Source organism: Salarias fasciatus, chromosome 22, assembly GCF_902148845.1.
Source record: "Salarias fasciatus chromosome 22, fSalaFa1.1, whole genome shotgun sequence".
Classification (NCBI taxonomy): domain Eukaryota; kingdom Metazoa; phylum Chordata; class Actinopteri; order Blenniiformes; family Blenniidae; genus Salarias; species Salarias fasciatus.
In genome coordinates, this window is record NC_043765.1 from 19,137,441 (window position 1) to 19,159,972 (window position 22,532).

Below are 22,532 nucleotides of genomic sequence, written 5' to 3' on the forward strand. Positions count from 1 at the left end.
TGAAACGGGTGAACATGTCTTCTGGTTTGATTGCACAGCACGATTCCAAAAGATAGTAATATCCCACACTGATGATCCGGTGTTTCCATTCAAAGCAGGTACTTTTATTGACAGAACTAATAATATGACGCATTCCTTCATGTCCACAGAGACATGGGACTTATCTCTGTTTGTCCATTTTTTTATAGTAACAAAGCGTAGTGCAGTTGGATCATGAGTTTGTCGGCAATGTCAACAAAGAATTACCATGATCTGACAACAGTCTCCTGTAAGTAGGTCAAGTGCAGGTTGAACTAGCATCCAGTAGAACACTTTCACATGCTTGTTTCTGCTCTGAAAGAGAATTGAATTATTGCAGCGGTGAGAATCGTCCCTGTTGGCGATGACTGCCGGGTGAGCTTTTTTTTTTTTCAATGACAGCCAAGGTTCCACAGCATGAAACTGGAAAATGTTGATCACATAATATGAATTCAGGCAATCCGGGTGGGAAGGAGAGACGTGGAGGGGGAAGAGTAGCCTTGCTCTGTCTGCTGTGAGATTCGCAGCCCCTCCCCCTCTGATGTGTGTGTGTGTGTAGTTGTGTGTCTGAATATGGGAGGGAGGTTATGTAAAGGGTAACTGAATCTCTTTGCTGCCTGTCACACACACTGGCCCACTTCACCCAAACACACACACACACAAATATGCTGAGATTTAATGCAGTGTACCTCTGTGGAGTGTGTGTGTGTACGTCCACTCAGCATACAGTATGTACGTGCGACAGTAGGTGGTGCTTCGTCGCATGCTCGTAGCGGGCTTTGGTCTCTCGCTCGCTCTCTCTCTCTCTCTCTCTCTCTCTCTCTCTCGCCCTCCCCTCTCTCTCTCTCTCTCTCTCTCTCTCTCTCTCTCTCTCGCCCTCCCTCCCTCTCTCTTGCCTTCGTCTTCCCTCTCGTCCTCCCCTCCTCTCAGAGCCATTGCACCATGTTGGATACAAAGAGCCGAGGACCAGTGTGTGTGTGTCACTAGCATGGGAGCTAATGCAAGGTTGCGCAGCAACGCAGCAGCCTATTAACCAGCCCACTGGGAAGCGCTGAGGAAAATAAGCACTGAAGACAAACTGCCAGATTTTTATTTTTTTTAAAACCATCTCCAGGAGCAAAATGCTAATGAAAGGGAGGGAACCAAGTGAAAAGGCTGCACGGCTGAGGAGCCAGTTGCAACGCTAATCGTCACTTATCAAGATCTGCTAAGCTGTCTGCTGGTTGTGGATCAGCAACCAGACACCAAAAGACAGAGTCTGACACGTAGAGGTCGGTGTGTATGCTTCTGATTCTTCCGTGCCGATATTCATAGATAACCTTTTTACAGGAAGACGTGCACAGGATGTTATTGAACATGTGTCATCGTGCCTTTATTGTGTTTCTGTCACACCAGATCAGATTTATCCCACACTGCTCCGCTAATGGGAGACAATTGATGTTTTCATTTGTGAAACACGTTCGCGTTGGCGTGCTCCGATTATTGCGGCCAGTCTTTGCCTTGTGCCCATGCAGCCACATGGAATCACATGACTGTGCAGATTCCCCTTGTGTTTGTTTGTGTGTGTGTGTGTGTGTGTGATGCCGAGCAGCATGTTGCCATGTTGCTGCTGCGGCTTCAGGAGTGTGACCGCTCTAATATACACACCCACACATCGACACACAGACGGGCAGGCTCTCCACATGTTGATGATAATGCTACTTGGGATTCACATTCACACCTTTTTTTTCCTTCTCTGGGTCAAAGCCGAGGGCTATTTGGGTGTGTGTCTGCATGTGTATGCGTAGCTCTGTTGATTCAGTCATTGGGTTTCCTTCAGCACCGCAGTCATGCTTATTAAGTTGACATTGTGTGTTTTGCCCTAACCTCCCTTTTCTCTCTCCCCAGGTTACAGACCATATTTTCCCGTTTTGATGAAGCTTTGAATTCAGGCAACATGGCTCTCAGTCCGAGTCACGGTCAGTGCTATTTCTCATTAATTTTGCCACATTTGTTATTCCGAGTTGTATCTTGGTTTGTTGTTTTTATATAAATGAGCAACTGTGTGTGTGTTTAAATCTGCATCTTCTCTGATGGTTACTTCAGTTTGCTGCCATGAGCTCATGTAAGAGCACCTAACGAGATTAATGGTTTAGTGTGTCTGTGTGTGTGCAGGTTTCTGAGTCAGACCTGAGCTAAAGGCTACTACTACTACTTCCCAGTATTTTTTTTTTCTGTCTAGGAATTGTGTGAGCAATAGATCTCCGACGACCTCAGATTTATGGAAAACCAAATGCGACAGACAGATTATGAGGAGGGATTCAAACCCTATGAATCTTGTGAGCCTGTCCTTCTGAGGACACTGACAACTTGTGGTTGATTACGTTTTAAATGATGACTTTAGGTTTGAATGCGGCGATTCGCTGAGTGCGTGCCGTCGCTGAGGTCAGTGGGATCTCCTCTCTTGGTGTCTCGCAGAGGTTGTCATTGGATGATTGTACCTTCAGGCAGTCCTGTCACTGTATCTATCTGTCCAGCTGCGAACGCGGTGGTTGGTACTTGATAGGCCGTTGCACCGTATTTACTTGACATGAGAAAGCGCTCACGGCGTACAGTACGTATAGCTGTCTGACGGCTGCAGAGGAAGGGAGAAAGTGTTATTCAAGTCATCTCCTTTCTTGAGGTCAGAGCACATTCGCACAGTGATCCAAGTAAAACACGGTTTGTTGTTTAACAGTAGAGGTGAACAACGACGCAAAACAGATTGCATCATGGTTTTCAGTCCACCTCAGCAGCTGTGACTGTCATTGTCAGCGGCTTTTAAATATCCTCCTGTAACACAGTCAGCTCTGTTTGTTTCCTCTCTCTGGAACTCTGAGGTTTAGGAAGGACTATCAGCTGGATTCTGACACCATTTTTGCCCTTCAGAAAATTGATGGACTGAGAGGGAATCTCAGACAGAATCACTATGCCACAATCCATGAAAGGCAGCATTCAGGGTTCATTGTCTTTTTTTTTATAAGAATTATCATACGTCTTCCAAAATAAATCCATTAATATGACTCAATCTGGTGTGATTAGTCAAAATTGATCAGAAAATTGATCAGACAGCATGATTCTGGAGAAATACAGTGAGACTTTACAATTAATCCTCTGTTGACATGCGTGCTGAGCCATGGGGGTTGATCCGTACAGATCGTCTGCAATCCGTTACTCTGCTCCTAATAAGGCACGCCACGATCTTCGGCGACACCTGTTCTCCACAAGTGGTCCCAGCTCGTTTGGTTCCTACAAAAGTACTGCAACTTGCAATATTAGCGCCCACGCTTCAGTTTCTCTTAAACATTTACAACTGGAGAGTTTTTTTGTGGCTTTTAGAAACATTTTTGATGACCTCGGTGGAGCGCAAGGCATCAGAGTAAACATGAAGAGGAAGTGACTGCAGATGCTTACCATTGTGAACCCTGGCTTCGTGCCCTGCTGTTTGGCCTTGCTGCAAATTCGAGTGTACTTAAGCAGCTTTCTTGTGCTCTGGCTCCGGCGATTTATCATGCCACAGTTGGTCATTCAGATTCAGATGCTACCTCCTGTCAAATGTAGTTGCATTTAGTGTGTTCCTACTATAAAAGTATAAATGATTAAAAAAAAGTCTTTTGAATTAATTTAAAGCTTATTAAAGTTTATTAGAATGAGTTTAGCATTTCAGGGTAGTTTACTGAAACTTTCCTCTTTCCATCCATCCATTTCTCTTCTGACAAAAAAAAAAAAAAATCATTGCTCTGTTGGACAACTGGTCTTTCAAAGTACATGTAAACCTGTAAGTTCGACTGAAATAAAGCCGAACATAACGCACGCCGATGCGCCTTCTGATTTCTACAGAGCAGTTGGATTAAGTGTTCTGTGAATGTATTCGAACAAATCTACCTGCAAATGTTGTTTCAGGCCACTATTAAATTGGAATGATTATTGTCTGCTCTTTTTCTGTCTTAACCTTTGAGAGGCAAACCAAAGCCATCTGCTGCACACACACAGACACACACACACACACACACACACACACACACACACACACACACACACACACACACACACACACACACACACACGAGATCTTAGCAGCTCCTGCACCGCATTGCTTTCACGGCGCTCTTGGCGTTGACTTTAAAGGGTTCGAGGCAGCTGTTGCTGTGCGAGGAGGGAGGGCAGCGGATCGAGGGAGGAAGCTGACAGAGATCTCTGGCAGTAGCCGAGTCAGAGCGCTGTGCCTATCACCGCCTCTCCCTGATTCATCCTGACACAGACAGAGAGAGAGATTGAACAAATGAAGGGGGGGGGAAGAGATAGAGGGCAAAACAAAGGAGCGCACTGGAGAACAGAGGGGCATGGGCAGAGATACAGAGACAACAGGAGCTCTGCCCATGGCTCGGTAACTACGGCAGTTGGGGGCAATGGCATTGGTTTGTGTGTGTGTGTGTGTGTGTGTGTGGATGTGTGTTTAATCTCATCTGGCTACGGATGCTGGCACTCAGACAAAAGCCTCAGCATATGGTTTTAGATTGAAATCAGCTTAAACTTGAAGCACTTTCACCCCGACTGCTTTGGCTCAGGCAGAGGCTACATCTGTGTGTGTGTGTGTGTGTGTGTGTGTGTGTGTGTGTGTGTGTGTGTGTGTGTGTGTGTGTGTGTGTGTGTGTGTGTGTGTGTGTGTGTGTGTGTGTGTGTGTGTGTGTGTGAGACGGCAAACTGGGGTGTCCTGAAAAGTCTCCATTGTGAAGTATTTTCCTGTACTGAGATAAAAAGCACACATGTATAAACATAAATATAGTCAAGACTTTCCCCCCCCTGCTTATCTTCTATGAACCTGATATAAGGAGACGAGGAGTAATGTGGGAGGGATATTTGTGCAGTGACGACTTGTTGCCTGAGGCCTCGCTTGACCCCAAGCTGTCTCTCGGTTACATGGTGTGGTGTGCGCACAAGCCAGCAAGGGGCTCAAAGTCAGCATTTATTAAAACCTGACTTTGCTTCCTTCAGTTGGACCTGTCTGATGAAGAGGACATTTCTTCCCAGTGACTTTTTCCTTGAAAGTAGCTTCTCTATGGCGTTAGCAGCCATACAGGACACAGCATTGAGAGTTCTCTGAGGGGGGGTGTTTGGAGGAGGTGATAACATCCCCAAAATAATATCTATTAATGATGTGATATTTAAAAATGTTGGCTTATTTTAGGGTAGATTACAAAGGAATACAGTCATTGTAACCTTGTCTGTGAGCTGAGAGAATCTCAGACATCCTCAAACATATTTCTGCAATCGCAGCTGACCAAAACCGTGAACCGACCTTGAACGCGTCTTTAAACTGGCGCCAAACAAGTTGCTCTCACACAATGACACCAACACAAGCTTCCAGAAGACAATTTTCTGTTTACTTGGTGCCATGAATAATCACATATAGTAGAGGAAATGCATGAATTCAGTCTTATTTAAGTGTGCCTTGACATATCCATCATAATTTAAAGCACCCAGTGTCATGTGCATCAGTGTGGCATGTTGCTGTTATTGTGACGATAAATGTTTGAATTGTAAGAGAAACTACACAGATATTCTTGTAACCAGTAAAATGAGGCACGCTTCTGATGTCTGCACAGGAGGCGGTTAAGTCTAGCTCATCACGAGTCGCCAAAAGTTTCAGCTCCATCGGGTGCTGTCCTGCACACTATGCCTATAATTATGTACTTCATATGAAGATACAAAGTAGAAGTGAAATAATATGCTCAGCATTGTTTGACAAGCTAAGAAAGTCAAAGGGGAGCTGCTCCACTGTCTTTGCTCTGAAGGGCCGTGTTTTCATATGCAATCTGGAAGAACAACGGTTGGAATGGCTTAGAGAACAGCAACACACCAAATAGTGATTAAAGTCTTGTTATTCTTTTAAATGGACTTTTTTATTTGTTCTTTAAAAAAAAAAAAATTAAAAATAGGTCACATTTAAATCGATATAATTTTTTTCCCACATCTTCTAGAATCATATCCGTTCCTGTTGAAATAACAATAAATGATCTGTGACACAGGCTGAATGCCGTCTTATTTCTCCTGTTAATTGCATGTAGAGACGTCGGGTGTTTGTACGTGAGAAAGTAAAGCATGTCAGTGCCGCTGGCACCGTGCCGGATTTACGCGTAATGTTATTTGGCCCGGCCTGAAGATGTGCTTGTATGAAGACGAAAACACACACATACCACGGGAGCGCGGGGATATTTGGTGCCTTGCTAACTGACTGTCAGCAGCAGCTTCCATTGCTTGCACAGAACCCCAGTGTTGACAGGACACACACATACACACACACTCATTCACCCAGTCTTGCAGACATGCTCATTCTGCTTCAGTGCATCGCCGGCTCTGCAAAGGGAAGCGTGACCCTGTTTCCAGGCTCGTCTGGTTGCCATAGCAAAGCTTCCCTCTGAATATTATGGTTTATCCCTTTCTGCAGCTTGGAATTGCGACTCAAATTATACCTGTGTGTGTGTGTGTGTGTGTGTGTGTGTGTCTGTCTTCATTTAATGAGATCATTTTCCCAGAGCTGTGCTGGAAATGGAGCAGTCTCCTCACCCGTCAGAGAGAATCCAGGCCTCAACCCTAAATGTGTGTCTCGCTGTTTTTACTCTGGTTTGCTCCGTGGTTCCTTGTCCCACATTGAAGCATCTGCTCATCCATAGCTACAGATGAAATGTTTAATTTGGATAACCGTAGCAACAAGTCGTTTTGCGTTTTCCCTACTTCAGAAGATCATTTTATTTTTTTCACCGTTTTCTACTTATTTCACTTTGCTATTAAATCAACACTCAGCTACAGACATAAAACTTCTCATAGTTGCAGTCTTCTGCGTGGGTTTGTGTCGCTTTATAAGCTTTTCAGTCTGAGTTGGAAAAAGCTGACTTGTGCATGATTCGCTCGTGTTATCCTGTCACTAGTTTATTTTGGAAATGGAGCAGTTTGGGTCTCTGCTCTGCTGCTCATGTTCTTCTTTCCACTTCTAATCCTTCTAGTGCTGCACAGTTTCCTGATAGTTTCTTGGTGTCAACTTTTGCAGTCGAATCTGCCCACCGTCACATGGTCCCGAGCAGGAACCTGTGACGTAACCAACCTGTGCCAGTGCAGCTCACATGTTCCTGCCGACACAACAGATTGCTTTGGTTTAAGCTTTGGTTGTTAAAAAATGTAAACACGTACACACATACAGGACTCCTCATGCATACCGACAAATATCACAGTAAGAAAAGACTTGATACTGATCAAGGCCATCAGTTAAAGAATTGGAAACAATTTGCAAATCAGCAAAATATTCTTATATACTGACCCTCTAGCTTTGCACAGAAAGCTGAGTTTGATTTAAGCAGTTAAGACTGGAGAGGTAATTCAGTGTGAAATTTCTTCGGTAGATAAATTACATACTGGAACTTTTTCTGATTAGAAAACCAGCAGGGGTCTCTGTGTTTTCAGGGTTTTGGAATGATGGACTCAAAGCAAAGGTTTGGTTAATTTAGAGTCGGTGCTGCCACCATGTGGTCCAAGCTGAGAAAAAAATGGAGCGTGTTTGATTGGAAGAGAGTGTTTTGTTGTGTCATTGTCAATTTTGTGCAAGATTCAAAGAAGTTACAGAGAAAAAAAAACACAAATCTACACATTTTTGTTGATAGACATGCGAGCAGGTATGTTCGAAGAAGTTTTCCTTTTGCCTTTGTATTCTCTTCTCTTCAGATGGCAACACCAGTTTGTTTTCTCTATGACGTGAGGACCTGTTTGAATCGATCAGGGTTAGGCAGCTGGCGAATTGCTGTTTTGTTCCCTGCTTGAGTAGAGATGATGATGATGTGTCTTCAGTTTGACCGAACGAGGGTTCAGCTATCACATATCAGGGATGTTTTGACCAATCATCTGCTCTTCTCGCGTTTGCGAAATGGAGAGAGGAGGGAATCTCGGCCCGGAGTTTCCATAGTAACGCTGCCTGGTACGTGGTGGAGCTGATATCTCTTGCTGTGTGTGTATGTCTGTGTGTGTTCGTACGTGTGTGTCTGTGTGGTCATATTTTTGCCACTGTGTTTATATCCAAAAGGGATTTTTATTGCACCTGAGTGACTGGCTTACGTTGACATCAGTCCTGAGAGAATGACCTTGCATGAAGGATGAGTTCAGCTGTTGATTCCACTAAATATTGATGTTGCTGCTTCATTCAGTAGACAGACTGGTCTGCACAGGTTGCTATAGTAACCGGATGTGTGTAACCAGGTCCTCTTGCAGTCTTTCTTTTCATCTCTCTCTCCCTCTCTCCCTCTCCATATCTCTCTCACTCCATCTTATCTCTGCTCCGCCCCTCACTCAGACATTTACTCCCTTGAGATCTGACTAGACAAAAGCAAGAGATGCGAATCATGCGAACAGCGATGCTAATCAATGCAAAAAACCCTCGATGCCTGACGGAGTGGTGCAAATGGACCCATGGGTTTGGTCACAAAGCAAATCACATTCACCGAACCAGTTGTCCGATGGTGTGAATTCATTCACTTCTCCATCACATTTATCTGTAAACAATGCTGCTTTTTGCTTAAGTACGTGTTAGATAATAGCAAGGAGATGAGCTTTTTAGTTTAATTGAGCCTTAAACTCCTAATTCCACCCCAACAGGACCCAAATTTGAACCATGATGCTTTTTTTTTTTTTTATTTACCCAATGTTGACTAAAGCCTCACTAATAAAGGCAAACAAATGAAATAGTGTCATGATTTGATAGATGTAGGTGCTGTCTGAGGTTGAGCGTGGGTGTCTGTATTGAATAATAGTCAAACGGCATTTATCAATGAGTGTTTGCATTTGGAGTAGCGGGCTTCTGCGCAGACAGAACAATGCATGGCTTCAGTACAGGACTGACACAGATCTATTGATCTTAGGTTGTAGACTGTGTTCGTGGGCAGTAGTCGGGGAAAATGTATCGATTTACATGCACAGCTGTGTATTACACACAACGCAACATAAAGAGTTTGACAAACAAACACAGACAGGAATGAGGCCGGAAGCTGGCATGACAACCCCTGTCGAAGCCTCTTTTCTGAGGCTGGTTGTTCATACAGTCCCCGAAATGACTTTTTATAAGCACAACACCAATTACACAACAGCTCTCCGGTTTTGGTCCCAGCCGGCCGTTTCTCAGGGGCTTTCAACCCTGACAGACAACAATGAAGAAAAAGCTTTGACTTGTCTTCCTAAATGTGTGAAACCCACAAAAGGATTAAATATTTGTTTACACTTGCTCTCATTGACAATTTACTGCTTCTGTGGAGCGGAATTATGCAGTAACTCAATGTAGACAAACATCTACAATCCTGTCACTGTCCACACACTCACTGCCTGCACCGTGTGTGTGGCAGATGAGGGTCAAGGTCTCAGATGGTGGGGTGTGGTTTACCCTACAAATTACCCACCATGCCCCCAACCCACCCTCCCCCCACACCTCTGCTCATCACTTCATTATCCTTTGTTCCTTTGTGTTTGTGGAGAGGCTGAGCATACATGTCTGTTTTTGCCTCTCAGGTGAAAATGTAACTGTGGATGTGGGGAAGTGTTGAAGACAGTGAGCGGCTGGAGCTGGTGCTGTCAGTGGGAATGGGTTTAGATCAGCCGGTCTGGCAGAGACGCGGAGGGAGCGCTGTTAATATTCCTGGGGTGTCCGCCTCTGTGTGTGTCTCTCTCCCATCACGCACACACATTCACAGTCCTGCCTCCGCACTGGCTGCAACACCATGATGTCACCTTTCGTCTGATTGGCTGTGAGGCTGCTAAGAGAAGGAGGAGAGCGAGCGAGCGAGGGAGGGAGGGAGGGATAGAAGATAGAGAGGAGTGCAAGAAAATGCCGGCACTTGTATGGGTGGTGGAGTATTCGGACAAACGGTGCGAGGTGCGTCCGTGAGCGCCGCCCGAGCCACACCATGAGGTGCATGTGAGGCTCGTGCACCTGCTCTGGGGTGCATCGCGGAGAAGAGGGGGGCACCTCCACTGCCACGCCCTCCCAAGAAGCATGAGGCGGCTCATCTGCGATCGGATCTGTGACTGTGAGTGCAGGACGGACCTGGGCGGGTTACCGTGTCGGGGTGTTTTCGTAAATGTCAGTTCCCAAAAGGCGACGTACGTGCCTTTACGCGTCCGCTTGACACCTTCGCGACTGTGTCACGACAGTGACAGGCTACCTGGTGTCATTAGGAAAGGTCGTGTGTATGCACATGCATGCGTGTTATTGATCCTTGCACGTTGAGTCTGATTGCATGTAGGTAAGTTGATGTATGAGTCAAGGTGTAGGGTGGTGGCTTTGGCGCATTTCTCCACGGCTGACTGTCAGAGCGACCACAGCGCAACTGCATTCCTCTGCCAACAGTTCGATTCTCACATTCGACATATGCAGGAGTCTGTCCGTTCCCACATACGGTCTGCACCTCCAGATGCACGTTGTAATTGTTTTACCGTTGCAAATGTTTCTCAAGTTTGATTGCTAGCTTTCTGCTAGCATGCCCTGTGTGCGATCAGTCTCTGGAGGGCTGTCAGTCACCCATTGGACATCTTGTTGAGCTGTGTTTTTGTAATTAAAAAGTAATCCTTTTTGTGTGTAGGTTTGTGTTTTTACCTCCTTTTCTTGAAGGGTTTGTAATGAGTATTGATTTACAGATTTTTCTGGTTTGGCTCATCTGCAGACTACAACCTCTTTGTGCACAGCTTCTCTTTAATACTTTTTCTTACAGTGTGTTGTTTTCTAAGAGCTATGAGCTCTTTATGGTTAACATTAAGAAGCAATGCTATTAATTTTTAGCACTATAAGAGCCGAATAAACAAAGACTGTTTGATATTAACCTGATGGAATGCTGTTATTTTTTCCTTGATGATCTTTTTCATGAGTCAGTAAATTGAAAAAAAAAAAAAGAAAGAAAACTTACCTCATTTGGATTTTTGTAATTTGTTTTCAGTCTTGTGTCATTTAAAACGGTTTGCTCAGTCTTTGCTAAACATCGCTTTTTGCTTTCTGTCGTCTTCTTGCAGATCGCAGTTTTGAGGATGACGACAGCGTGGACGGAAGCCGCTCGTCGTCCCAGGCCGCCTTCAAGGTGCCCAAAGTTCCCAAGAAACCTGCAGACTCCTCTGCTGCACGCAGACCCAGCGCGACTGGAGGCAAGCTCGGTACGTAATCTGATTTAAAATTAAGACATGCACTGAGCGAAGGTGCACTTTATTCATCTGTTGCATCCGGAAACACTTTTTTTTTTCACATTAATTCTGAATGTCTTTACAGTTCAGTCGGTAATCTCAATTTCATCCATTGTTTTAGAGAAAAGAAAGAGAAAGTACACTACGAAGCTTTACTGCCCTGAGAGACTGAATGGATTATAGGTCAGGCTTTTGTAGAATTGGAGTTCTGCCCAAAAATGGCTTCAAAACAGGTGACTGCAAGAAATAAAGGATGTGAACAAGTGTCCCGCGGTTTGCAGTTGCTTTGCATGTCATTACAAATCTGATGTAGTTGTATCCGATACGTTGATCAGTCTCTCATCACTCCTCTCAGGGCTTCAGGTAATCTTCCTTCTAAAATAGCTTTTATCATCCCTCATTTTACCTCTCATCCACTGAGTCTCTCTTCTCTTGTATCCCTCGTCATCTTTCTCTTGCAGCGGATTTGCGCCGCATGCAGATCTGTGTCTGCTTCACATACAGTCATCAGTTTGTTTTACTAATGAGCTCCCAGTCCTCATGCATCAGTCTGTTAGTCGGAAACCCAAAACTGTGATGCCTTATCACTTGGATCATTACATTCCTGTTGATTATAGAGCGGCTGTGTGATGCCACAGCAGGGGCATGCTGGGTATTATTTAAACATAGAGCCACAGCTCTTTCGGGTATTTTAATAATTTCAGTGTGCTATGAATGACTTGTGATTCCAAGTGTTTGCTTCCAGCCCTGTTCCTGCTGTTGGAATATGGGAAAGGTATTGAAAAACAGCCAGCTGTGTTCACCTTTTTGGTTTTTAAAGTCTCTCTATTTTTTCCATTTTATATGAAAATAGTATCTGTGACGGCCTTATTGTCTACATTTGCATTTAGATGACAGCACGCCCACACACTCCGGCACACCCGTAAGCTTCAGTCAGATGACTGATGTCTCAGTTCACCAATTCACAGTATCAGAAAGCTGCCAGGCACAAAATGTCTAAAGGTGTATCTGAAAGGATTCTGGTCCCGCGCTGTAATTTCTCTGAAGCCTACATGCTCATGCGGGTCAGTCCTAGTCATCCTCCTAGTTATATTGATCTATCATAAAGCCCCTTACCTACTGACTGAAGTACCTAAATGCCAGTCGGATTGAATGCACAACCCTCCGTCCCATGAGACAGCCATAAAGATAATTGAAAATGGTGATGGGGTGCAGTGAGGTTGCGTTCATGGCTGAGGCTTCTTCCTGCTCCTTGCTAAGGGAAAAGAGCCTCCGGCTAACCAGCGGGCGAGCATCGATGTTCCTCAGCTCTCGGAGGGCCCTGTAGAGTTTTGACATGTCGCGTCTTTGTGGTGCAGCCTGATACGTAAACCAACCTCAGGGAGTAAGAGAGAAGAGGATACATTTCTACTGCAAGTCTGCCTGTTTATGCCCGTCCTCCTCCTCCTCCTCCTCCTCCTCCTCCTCCTCCTCCTCGTTTTACTGCTGCGGTCCAGCTTCTCTTTCCTCCTGTGAATATCCGCACTTCCTCATTGAGCTTTTTTAATGTTCCCATCCTCCAGACTCCTCAGCGCTTGCTTCTCTCTCTTTTTCCTTCACTGTCTTTCTTTGTTTGATCCTTCTCCATACTGTCCACTCCCCCTGTAAGGAGTTATGGGAGGTGTGGTCTACAGAGCATCCAGCCCCTGGAGGGTTAGGATTGACATGCCCATTACTGCCAGGAAGTCCATTAGAAGCGCAGTCTGCTCCTGGTGCACACTTCATTGTGTGTATTTTCTTCAATCAAATTCACAAAACCAGTTTGATAAGAAATCTCCAGCCCTTTCGCCCAGCAGACACATTTATAGCATTTACTGAAGTAAAACAGAGGTCCACCCGTATAAGTTCAGAACAGGGACATTCCTCACATTTTAGAATGAATGAAGATTGTTTGTGTCCTTATCGTTATATTTGCTGTAAGAACTTAGTTTCTGTCAGTGTTCCCTTCATTGCAGTAGCATTAATGTTGTGTTGAAAATATTCCTTTAGAGTTTTGCTACATATTGGCAGGGCAGCTGCAGATATGCATGATGCTTCACAGCCATGTGAACTGCATGGCCTCAGTGTTGTTGTTGTTCTGACCAGATGGTCATTTCACCTTGTGTGTGTTTATGCTGCTCGAGCTTGATCATCTTCAAGCTGCAACCCGTCCTACGATCAGAAATATTCTTGTTTGTAACTTGATTGTAAAAAGTGGTTATACTATTTTTGCTAACAAGCAATTGATTCGTTTTTAACAAATTTAAACAACGGTGACGGCATATCACTAAATTATTCAGTGGCTGTGTTTTTGTTTTGTTTTTTTTTTTCTCCCTCTCAGTGTCCAAGGATGGCGCCGGTGCAGTTGATGAAGAGGATTTCATTAGAGCCTTCACAGATGTCCCTACTGTCCAGGTACGATACACACAGGAGCTCAATCACACCTTCATTTAATTGAACTCTGAAAAACCATCATTCTGTTCATGTCCGTCCTCTGCTGACCGCCCTTCCTCTCCTCTGCGTCCTTCACTGCCTCTGCAGATCTACTCAACTAGAGATCTCGAGGACAACCTGAATAAGATCCGTGAGGTTTGCTCCGATGACAAACACGACTGGGACCAGAGAGCCAACGCCGTCAGTGCTTTTTCGATAGTTTACGTGTTACATAAGCGATCAAAGCAGGCAGTCGGGTGACATTTTTTTTCTTACTCTTGAACAGATGAAGAAAATCCGTTCCTTGCTGGTGGCAGGCGCAGCCAACTACGACTGTTTCTACCAGCACCTACGGCTACTAGATGGAGCCTTTAAGCTGTCGGCTAAAGACCTGCGGTCACAGGTGGTCCGGGAGGCGTGCATCACCGTGGCGTAAGTGTAAAGACACACTGCTTTTGCGAGGAATGTGTTCTGTGTTGTCCAGTAAACAGCAGCTGGTGAGTTGGAAGCAGGGCGGTGGCGATCACGGCGTTTTTGCCAGATTCGTTCATGTCGTGATGTAACGCGATTACATGGCTCAACAGTGCGATGTTGCTTATGCAAAACAACATGAAGCAAGTCTGAGAGCAAAGAGTAAACATGAAAATCTTCGGTTTTTATTTTGCTTGTTTGGGTCTATTTTAGAGTCATTCAAGAACAGTTCAGCGTTGTTGGTCAATGATTTCGAGCTTTGTTGAAAGACAGGTTAAACTGTCAGTCGGCTGTGAGTTTGAAAAAGTGTTCATCCACACTATTGAAAAGCACACAGCAGAGTAAACTTGTTGTCTAGTTTTGAAAGTAAAAGTGGCTTCAAAACAGAAGTGGGTGACTCCAGATGGACTGTAGATGTTGAGGTGCCGAAGCAGACCCCAGCTGATCATGGACAGAATTTTACATGCAAACAGTGAAGAACTGTGGCAGGTTTGAAGGAACCGGTGTTTCTGATCTACTGGTTTCCATGGTTACCATAGACTGCCTTTGGACTGCGTCAGCAGCTACTGTTAGAGCCATTGTTGAAAATGAGATGGGAAAGAAAATATCAATATTACTCATCGATGCAGATAAAGGCTTATAAATGGGGTTGTTTTTAAGTTTACGTCGTCTGAATAAGTCCGGGTTGGTTTGTGATTGTGTGCTCACCGTCTCACTGGCGTCCTCTTGCAGCCACCTCTCATCAGTGTTGGGGAACAAGTTTGACCACGGAGCAGAGGCCATCGTTCCCGTCCTCTTCAACCTCATCCCCAACTGTGCCAAAGTCATGGCCACATCCGGCGTCTCGGCGATCCGCATCATCATCCGGGTGAGAGTGGATCATTTTTGTTTCAGCTCTCCGTGTTCTGGCCTCGGCTTCTTCGACTCAACCCGACCTGTTCCCTCTGCAGCACACACACGTCCCCAGACTCATCCCCCTGATAACCAGCAACTGCACGTCCAAGTCTGTGGCTGTGAGGAGGTGAGATTAATCAAGTCGATGCTGTTGTTACTACAGTGCAAATAACAGAGGATGCTATAAAAAGCAGCTCTCGAGTCGATAACGGCTGCAATATCATCAAATGCCGGTGTTGACGCGACGAAGGATGCAATATTGAAGAGGGTAATACTATTATGTTTTCCCCAGACGCTGTTATGATTTCTTAGACCTTCTGCTGCAGGAATGGCAAACCCACTCTTTAGAAAGGTGAGCGCTGGCGTCGACGTGGACGAGCTGTTCTCATAAAGGCGTGACCGCCGGACTGTCAGATCAGCTTGTAACTGTTTTCATGCTGTCTCAGGCACACGGCGGTTCTGGTCGAAAGTATCAAAAAGGGAATTCGAGATGCTGACTCAGAGGCCAGAGTCGAGGCCCGCAAGTAAGATAGAGGTTTCATTATGTGGAGCACAAGTAGAGTCAAATTCCTCACCACCTTTTTGAATCCCTTTTATCCCTGTTGTTCTCTTGATTATTTTTTAACTTTCTTCTTATTGCTCCACCATTCACCCTCTTTTTCCCCCCCATCCACGTTTCACTTCCACCCGCTCATCCAGGGCGTACTGGGGTCTGAGGAACCACTTCCCAGCAGAAGCCGACGCTCTTTACAACTCCTTAGAGTCGTCGTACCAGAGGACACTTCAGTCCTGCCTGAAGAGCTCTGGCAGCGTGGCCTCTCTTCCCCAGAGTGACCGCTCCTCATCCTCTTCTCAAGAAAGCCTCAAGTAATGACCCTTCTGTGCTGCCCGTTAATACTTCAGTGCAGGTCTCTCCACAGCAGCTGGCAGTGAAATGATTAGAATTTTTATCAGTTTCATTGAACATTATTAGGTGTCGTCTTCTCAGTTTTTCTGCTCTATAAATAAATACAATTAAAGTGGACTTAATGCCAGTGTTGGAAAAAACACACAGGATAGTATTTAAATTATTCTTTGCTGAAACGGATTTTGTATTTTGTTTTGTTTTTGGTTTTCTGTTATGTGTGGTGTGTTTTGTTTGTGTTGATGGTAGTGACCTACTTTTCTTTTCTTCCAGTCGCCCGCTGACTTCGAAGTGGTCAGCAGCTCCAGGGCGAGGTGAGTCAAACACACACACACACACACTGCTAGCAGCCAACACATCCACAAGCTGTTTCCAACACATAACCTCATGCTCACTCTATGAACACATGCACACACTCACACAAACTCACACACACACTCTGAGGTCCTACAAAAGCCATTTTCCATCATTTCATCTGCCTGTTGTCCAGCCCTGAACAGCCACATCCCATTCTTTTTTTTTTTCTTTTCTTTTCTTTTTATTTTCATGTCACAGCACATCTGTGCACATACAAACATGTGCACATGTGTCTGGCTGTCCGTTTCCTGTATGGTTTCAATATTGTGTTTGTGTCGTACGGTGCCTGCATGTGATTGTGATGTGTTTGTATATCCCATCACGTTCCCATCCCTTCTCCGACGCACCCCTCCCGCCCCCCGTCAGTCCCCGCGGGCTCAAAGGGTGGGCTGTCCTCGGCAGCCCTGCAGCGTTCCCGTAGTGACGTGGATGTAAACGCAGCGGCGCTTGCTAAGCACCGGCACGTCGGACAAGCCGGGGCAGCGGGGCGTCTGACCCCCGGCTCCTACTCGTCTCTGGGTAAGGGCCCTGCAAGGCGAATCAGAAGAACAGTCCAGCAGACCTCAGTCAGCATGCAATAAACAGGAAGGCCAGACCAGATGAGAACTCCCGATCAGCTCTGAACAGGTTGAAGGAAGAACTGAGTCAGATTCTGGAATAGATGCACATCAGTCTGCAAGGATGGGCCGACACACTCACACACTTTGGCGCTCGTGCTGGCTTCTCTCTCTCCTCTCCTCTCCTCTCCTCTCCTCTCCTCTCCTCTCCTCTCCTCTCCTGCTGCCCGCTCATGCGCCTCTCGTTGTGCTTTGATCTGATATTCTCTGCATGCTGAGATGAATATCGTCCTCTCTGTCAGCTCGTCTCTGTGTCCCTCCCTTCATCCCGACACCTGCACGGTTCTCCGTTCTACAGATGTAATGTTACTAATGCACACTGTGCTCCTTTCTTCTCTTGTTTCCCTTCTTCCTGCCCTCTACCCTCTTTGATTTACATTTGTTCCCCCCCCCCCCTTTTTAAAAATTTGTGTTTCCTGTTTCGTTAAACTTTCTGTTCTTCTTTCAATATTCTGAATCATTTTTCGTTCCTGCTTTCTGTTTCTTCTATAAATCATTTCTGCACACTATTTTGTTTTTTGTCTCCTGTCATTCCCCCCTTTACTTTCCTCCACCATCTCTCTCTCTCTCTCTCTCTCTCTCTGCTACTAAAGATGATGCCTCTGATAAAACGGATGGTAAGATCATCTCACTCTGCCTCTTCTCTTTTCTTTTCCCTTCCTCACTTCATTCCAGCTCATGTGAACCTTATTCTGGCAGCGCGTGGCCACAGCGCCCCCTGCTGTCCCCATCACGTTTAACCTTCATTAGTATCACATTTCCTCTCATTGCATTATAGATCAAACATTTACACATCCGGAACCATCTTTTTGCTTTATTAACGTTTAATCTGACTTTTCTTATTCAAGTCATACTACATCATGAAGGATTTACTAGAGTACTCAGGGTTTGTAGTTTGAGCATTAACGACATAACGGTGTGAAATGTCTTTAAAATGTGCTCCTTCTTTGTCTGTCTGTAGGCACCAGGTCAGATAATGGTAAGACTGTAGCTACGGTGAATGTCTGTGTGCATAATTTAGGGATGTTCTAGTCGGGAGATATTGGAGTTTCTAAATTGCGCAGTGTTTAGAAAAACAAAATAAAATCATCGCATCTGTTGTGATCAGTATATGATTGATGATTTTGCATTGCATATGCTGCAGTGAACTATGTCTAATTAATATTTACAACTAAAATGAGTAACCTCCAGGGCATTAATATTTAAAAGAACTGTTCTCTCAGTCACTGCATCAAATGCTGCACATGTCTGTAGTCTCGTCCCGCTCAGAGATCACTGGGTGTTTAATCATTACTGTCAGGTTTTATGATATTTCCTTACTATTGGTGTGTTTCTCAATTGCAAGCATGATTCCCCATTTGAATGAATACTTCTCAGTCCAGTCCGTCTACAGCTAGAAATTCCCAGTATCCAGAGATACGACAGTCTGCATTTGAGTCATTCTACTCTTCCTTCATTGTTTTGAAGGCAACTTGGTCCGAGGAATTGAGTCATATAAATACAGTTGAGAGATGTAGGAAAAAAAATTGTGAAGAGAAGGGACAAAAACAGAGTTTTTTAATCCAGATGTAATTCTAAAGTTTAAATATAAAGTAGGTTAGGAGACACAATGCGGTGTTTGTTCTTGTTTTTTGTCTTATTATTCAGAGAATGCAACAAAGTAGTCTTTATTAACTCATCATGTAATGTTTTATTTTCAAAAAACTGTTCAACAAATAAATTCTAACAACAAGCTGCATGAGATGCATGTTTAAGAAAATACATTGTTCCACTTGGATTCTATATGCATATTCTTAAGTTAACTGGATCAAATGCACTACAGACAAAGAGGCACAAATGTCAACATTTATGATAATACGTGAAGTGTATTCTAGGGTTGTCAGATATTGCCATTCTTTTAAAAGATTCTCAAAATCCTAAGCAAGAAACCCTGTCTAATTGCTTAAAACTATTTATAAAGTCTATTATATTAGCATGCTCACTTGTGATAAAATAAACTGAACTGAATCTATTCACATACCTGACAAGGAAGTTTGATATTGGTTATTGGGTTATAGTTCTCTGGTGGAAGGTTGTGCTGCAGCATCCTCGATATACGCTCTATCTGGGACGCATCCTTGTGACTGAGAAACACCTCATGCCTGGTTTCTAATCCGCTAAAGCATCCCTGGTGTTTTTATCTGCCTTCGCACCTGGCTGAATGTGAGTGTTTAGTGTAGGGCTTGGCAGCGTAGCAGCTTTCAGAGGTCGGAGGCTCTTAATGCGCTGTAGTGCTGCTTTAGTCTCTGGGCTTCATTTAGCTGCACACAGGTAGCCAGTGTTCCTGGTGTCTGCAGTCCTGGTCTTTGGGGGGTCACTGCCGTGCAGTTTGAAGGCTGTCCTGCTTCAGCGCTCCTAATTCTATTGACTCTGCTGATGATCCATTCATTTAAATTGGGTTTGTTGAAGCAGGGTTTTGATTGAAACTGGCAGGAAGTGACTCAGCAAGTCCAAGGCTGGGCGGCACAAGACCCTGAACACAGGAGGTACAGCTGTGTGATTTTTCTTTCTCTTCCTCTGTGTTTCCATGTCGGTTTTCCACTGGCGTGCAGGCCGCGTGCGCACCAAGCAGCCGCTGTCCACCGCCAGCAGCATGTCCAGCCAGGTGGACTCACGGGGACGCAGCCGAACCAAGATGGTCTCCCAGTCGCAACGTACGTACCTCCTCCCTTCACCAGTAAACACCTCCTTGACCTGTCGGCGGCTGTGAGTGGTGCGTTTTGGGTGCGCTGGCAGCGTAACCGACTGGAGCGGCAGAGATGGCGTGTGTGAGCTGGATGCGGTGGTTTTCTTCGGCTCTGGTTGTGGAGTTTCTTTAACGTGTTGCCTTCTACGGTGACGATAAGCTCCATGTGAATGTTTCTGTGCCTTCAGGTTCCGACGAATCCGATTGCACGCAAGGTATCTTGTCCGTGTGTCAGAAGTCAGAGTGTGTGCTCGTCTCTCTGTGTCCCACAGTGGGAATGGTGACCCACCTGCTACCGCTTTCATTCTGATCAAAGTGTTTTCTTTCAAGACTAGTGAGTGTTTGTGTTTTTGCTTTCTGCCGCATGCTGTGTGTTGCCACTGAGGATAGCGTGGTGGACAGTTCATTTCCTGCCTGCCCATCATTTGGTTATTAAAGATTCTTCAATATTTAAAAATCAACATGGAGCCACTGTGTATTACAAGAATCAGATTAGCGTGCACCGGATTCCCAAGAATACTGACTTTTCAAAGAGCTGCTTGTGCACGCCTTTGACATCATGTTGAAGGAGGACGGTGGTTCTGAATCTGAAACCTACACAATTTAAACAAATTTTCAAATCCTCAGCGCTCACATTTCAACTGCAGATTGACTGAAACAAGGAAATGGGGCTACAAAGGTTTCCACGGGTGTGAGTGTGTGTGTGAACGTGAGCGAGTGGAAGCAAGAGTGACGAGTTAAAATCATTTTTCTTACTCATTGTGACCAGACTTTGGTTTTTTTGTACCAGTTGTCCCAACATGCACTGCTTCTCCCAGCTTTTCATCTGCAGCTGGCTCAGTGTGTGTGTGTGTCTTTCAGCTGCACTTGAGTCCTTGTTGTTCTCTTTTAAATGAGTGGATTTATTTAAAACAAAGTGCTTCAGCTGCACATTCATTCTTGGTGTCAGACTCCGGGATGCGCTCCCATCATGCTCCGCTCTCACACTCCCATGACGCTTCATTATTTTACCTCCCATAATTCATCTTGTTTAATCTGCTGTTCCTCCCCCCTCCCCCTCCCCTCCCTCCTCACCTCTGCTTACCCCCCTTCCTCCCAACCAATGGGCTTAATGGCTCAGGATCTCAGTCTGCTACCCCTGTTGGTGGTAAGATTACAACCCTACTTATTTTTACCCCCTTTCTGTAGCTTTACTGCTTCTCCTCTGTTGCCTCTTCACGCGCACGCAGAAAAGTCACTTTGAGGGAACGCTCAGATTTTTTTTTTTTTTTTTCAGTGAGGTTGTTTGAGGTTCTCGAGGAGTCTCGTATGAATTAACGGTAGCTCTACCTTTGAATGTGGAATAAACGGTCCTGTCAGCTGCCAGCTTCTCCAGACTGAGGACTCGTTAGCTCTCAGTCGCTGCGCCTCATACATTAAACAGCGACGCTGTCCTCATGCAACCTCACTCCAGGTAATGTGAACCATCCCTTCAGAGCTTCTCCCACTCTGGCTGAAGCATGCTGGGATTTGTAGTCACTGAGTTTAAATGTGGCTGCTCCACAATCATGCTCGACACACACCGCTTTGAGAGGCTTGAGTTTCTGCACTCATGGGCGTGCCTTATTAACGGTTTGCTCAAAGGATTTCACATTAGTGAACCTGTTTATTTAAGAAAATATGAGAAGAAATAAAGTCAGGTTAAACAGGGTGAGGCTCTCAAAATAACACAAGTATAACACTTTAGCACTGTTTGTCTTTTATTAGAAATACTTAAGATGTAGTTTTAGCTCCGTGGTGGTAGTAGTTGATAGTCGTGTGTGTGCGTGCGTGTGTGTGTTTAGGTACTTTGTCTGGAAAGAGTTTGATGCTCAGGTGGAGTTAGCACCAATCACCTCTGTACACCCCCACACCAGCAGTTTCTCCTGGACTGTCCCTCATATCCACATGGTGTGTTTTCATGTAGAGTAAAAGGCACTGTGGGCTTTTGCACATGGAGACGGGAGACCACGGGGGAGAAACCCACCATGAATATCTGACTCATCCTGCACTGTTGGTTATTTATTCCTATAACTGTGTCTTTAATGGCAGATTATGAGATGGATCATAAATACATGATTTTGAACTTTAATTTTAAGCTAGTGCCTGTTAGCTTTGCTCTCCCCCAGGAATCCTCTTTCCATCGATCTCAAACTGCACCGTGTTTGTCAATAAGTTGGGTCTGTTATTAATGAGTGGTGAAGAAAGCAGCACCTAACTTAGACACTAGGAAGTTCCTTTGTGTTCAGACCATCACTTCAGAGTGTTGTTCTTTTTCACAGCTCTCACAGTTAAATGTCAAATCTACTTCATCAGTCAGGCACTGATGTGGCCTCCTGTATTTATTTATTTTTGTCGTCTTGTCTCCCCGCATCCCCTCGAAGCTGGCAGTCGGAGCGGCTCCCCAGGTCGTTTGCTGGCGAATACGACCCTGAGCACCATGAGCCCCGGCGCCCACCGGGTGCTGGCCACAGCCACCGGGGACGGACAGAGGCGCAGCCGCATCCCCCGCAGCCAGGGCTGCTCCAGAGACTCCTCCCCCACCCGCCTGTCTGTCGGTGAGTCGCATCGATGCCAAAATGCTCATTTGATCCGTCCGCCGACGTCGACTGTGCAGCAGCAGCCCAAAGGTTACTCGATACTTTGTGTTTAGAGATTCACGTGACCAGTGTCTTGCCGCGGACACACATTGCTCCCTGTAAGCTTGGATCTCAACTCCCGTTTCTGTCTCCCCTTCTCCACTCCTCTTCCTCTTCCTGTTCTCCTTCCTCTCTTCCACCGCTGCTTCTGTCGAACAGCTCCTTCTAGCATTAGTTCCATCTACAACGGAGCGAGCAGAGGAGGTAAGACTCCAACC

General features: G+C 45.3%; 1 protein-coding gene across 27 annotated transcripts in view; it reads left to right on the top strand.

The window, feature by feature from the left end:
* The window catches only part of clasp2 (cytoplasmic linker associated protein 2), a 54,572-nt gene that overhangs the window by 17,218 nt on the left and 14,822 nt on the right, over nt 1-22,532 (top strand). For 6 of the 27 annotated variants that reach the window (XM_030121212.1, XM_030121221.1, XM_030121216.1 and 3 more), the window contains exons 7-25: nt 1,906-1,976; nt 11,074-11,211; nt 13,598-13,671; nt 13,798-13,890; nt 13,976-14,121; nt 14,893-15,028; nt 15,111-15,181; nt 15,347-15,406; nt 15,501-15,578; nt 15,754-15,921; nt 16,232-16,272; nt 16,682-16,834; nt 17,526-17,549; nt 17,894-17,911; nt 19,524-19,625; nt 19,846-19,872; nt 20,778-20,804; nt 22,060-22,233; nt 22,474-22,518. In XM_030121212.1, the coding sequence (XP_029977072.1) occupies nt 1,906-1,976; nt 11,074-11,211; nt 13,598-13,671; nt 13,798-13,890; nt 13,976-14,121; nt 14,893-15,028; nt 15,111-15,181; nt 15,347-15,406; nt 15,501-15,578; nt 15,754-15,921; nt 16,232-16,272; nt 16,682-16,834; nt 17,526-17,549; nt 17,894-17,911; nt 19,524-19,625; nt 19,846-19,872; nt 20,778-20,804; nt 22,060-22,233; nt 22,474-22,518 (1,646 nt within the window). Of the gene's footprint in view, nt 1-898; nt 1,290-1,905; nt 1,977-10,017; nt 10,098-11,073; nt 11,212-13,597; nt 13,672-13,797; nt 13,891-13,975; nt 14,122-14,892; nt 15,029-15,110; nt 15,182-15,346; nt 15,407-15,500; nt 15,579-15,753; nt 15,922-16,231; nt 16,273-16,681; nt 16,835-17,525; nt 17,550-17,893; nt 17,912-19,523; nt 19,626-19,845; nt 19,873-20,777; nt 20,805-22,059; nt 22,234-22,473; nt 22,519-22,532 lie in introns of those variants that run through there. The other 21 variants (XM_030121219.1, XM_030121236.1, XM_030121238.1 and 18 more) reach the window with 13 other exon arrangements.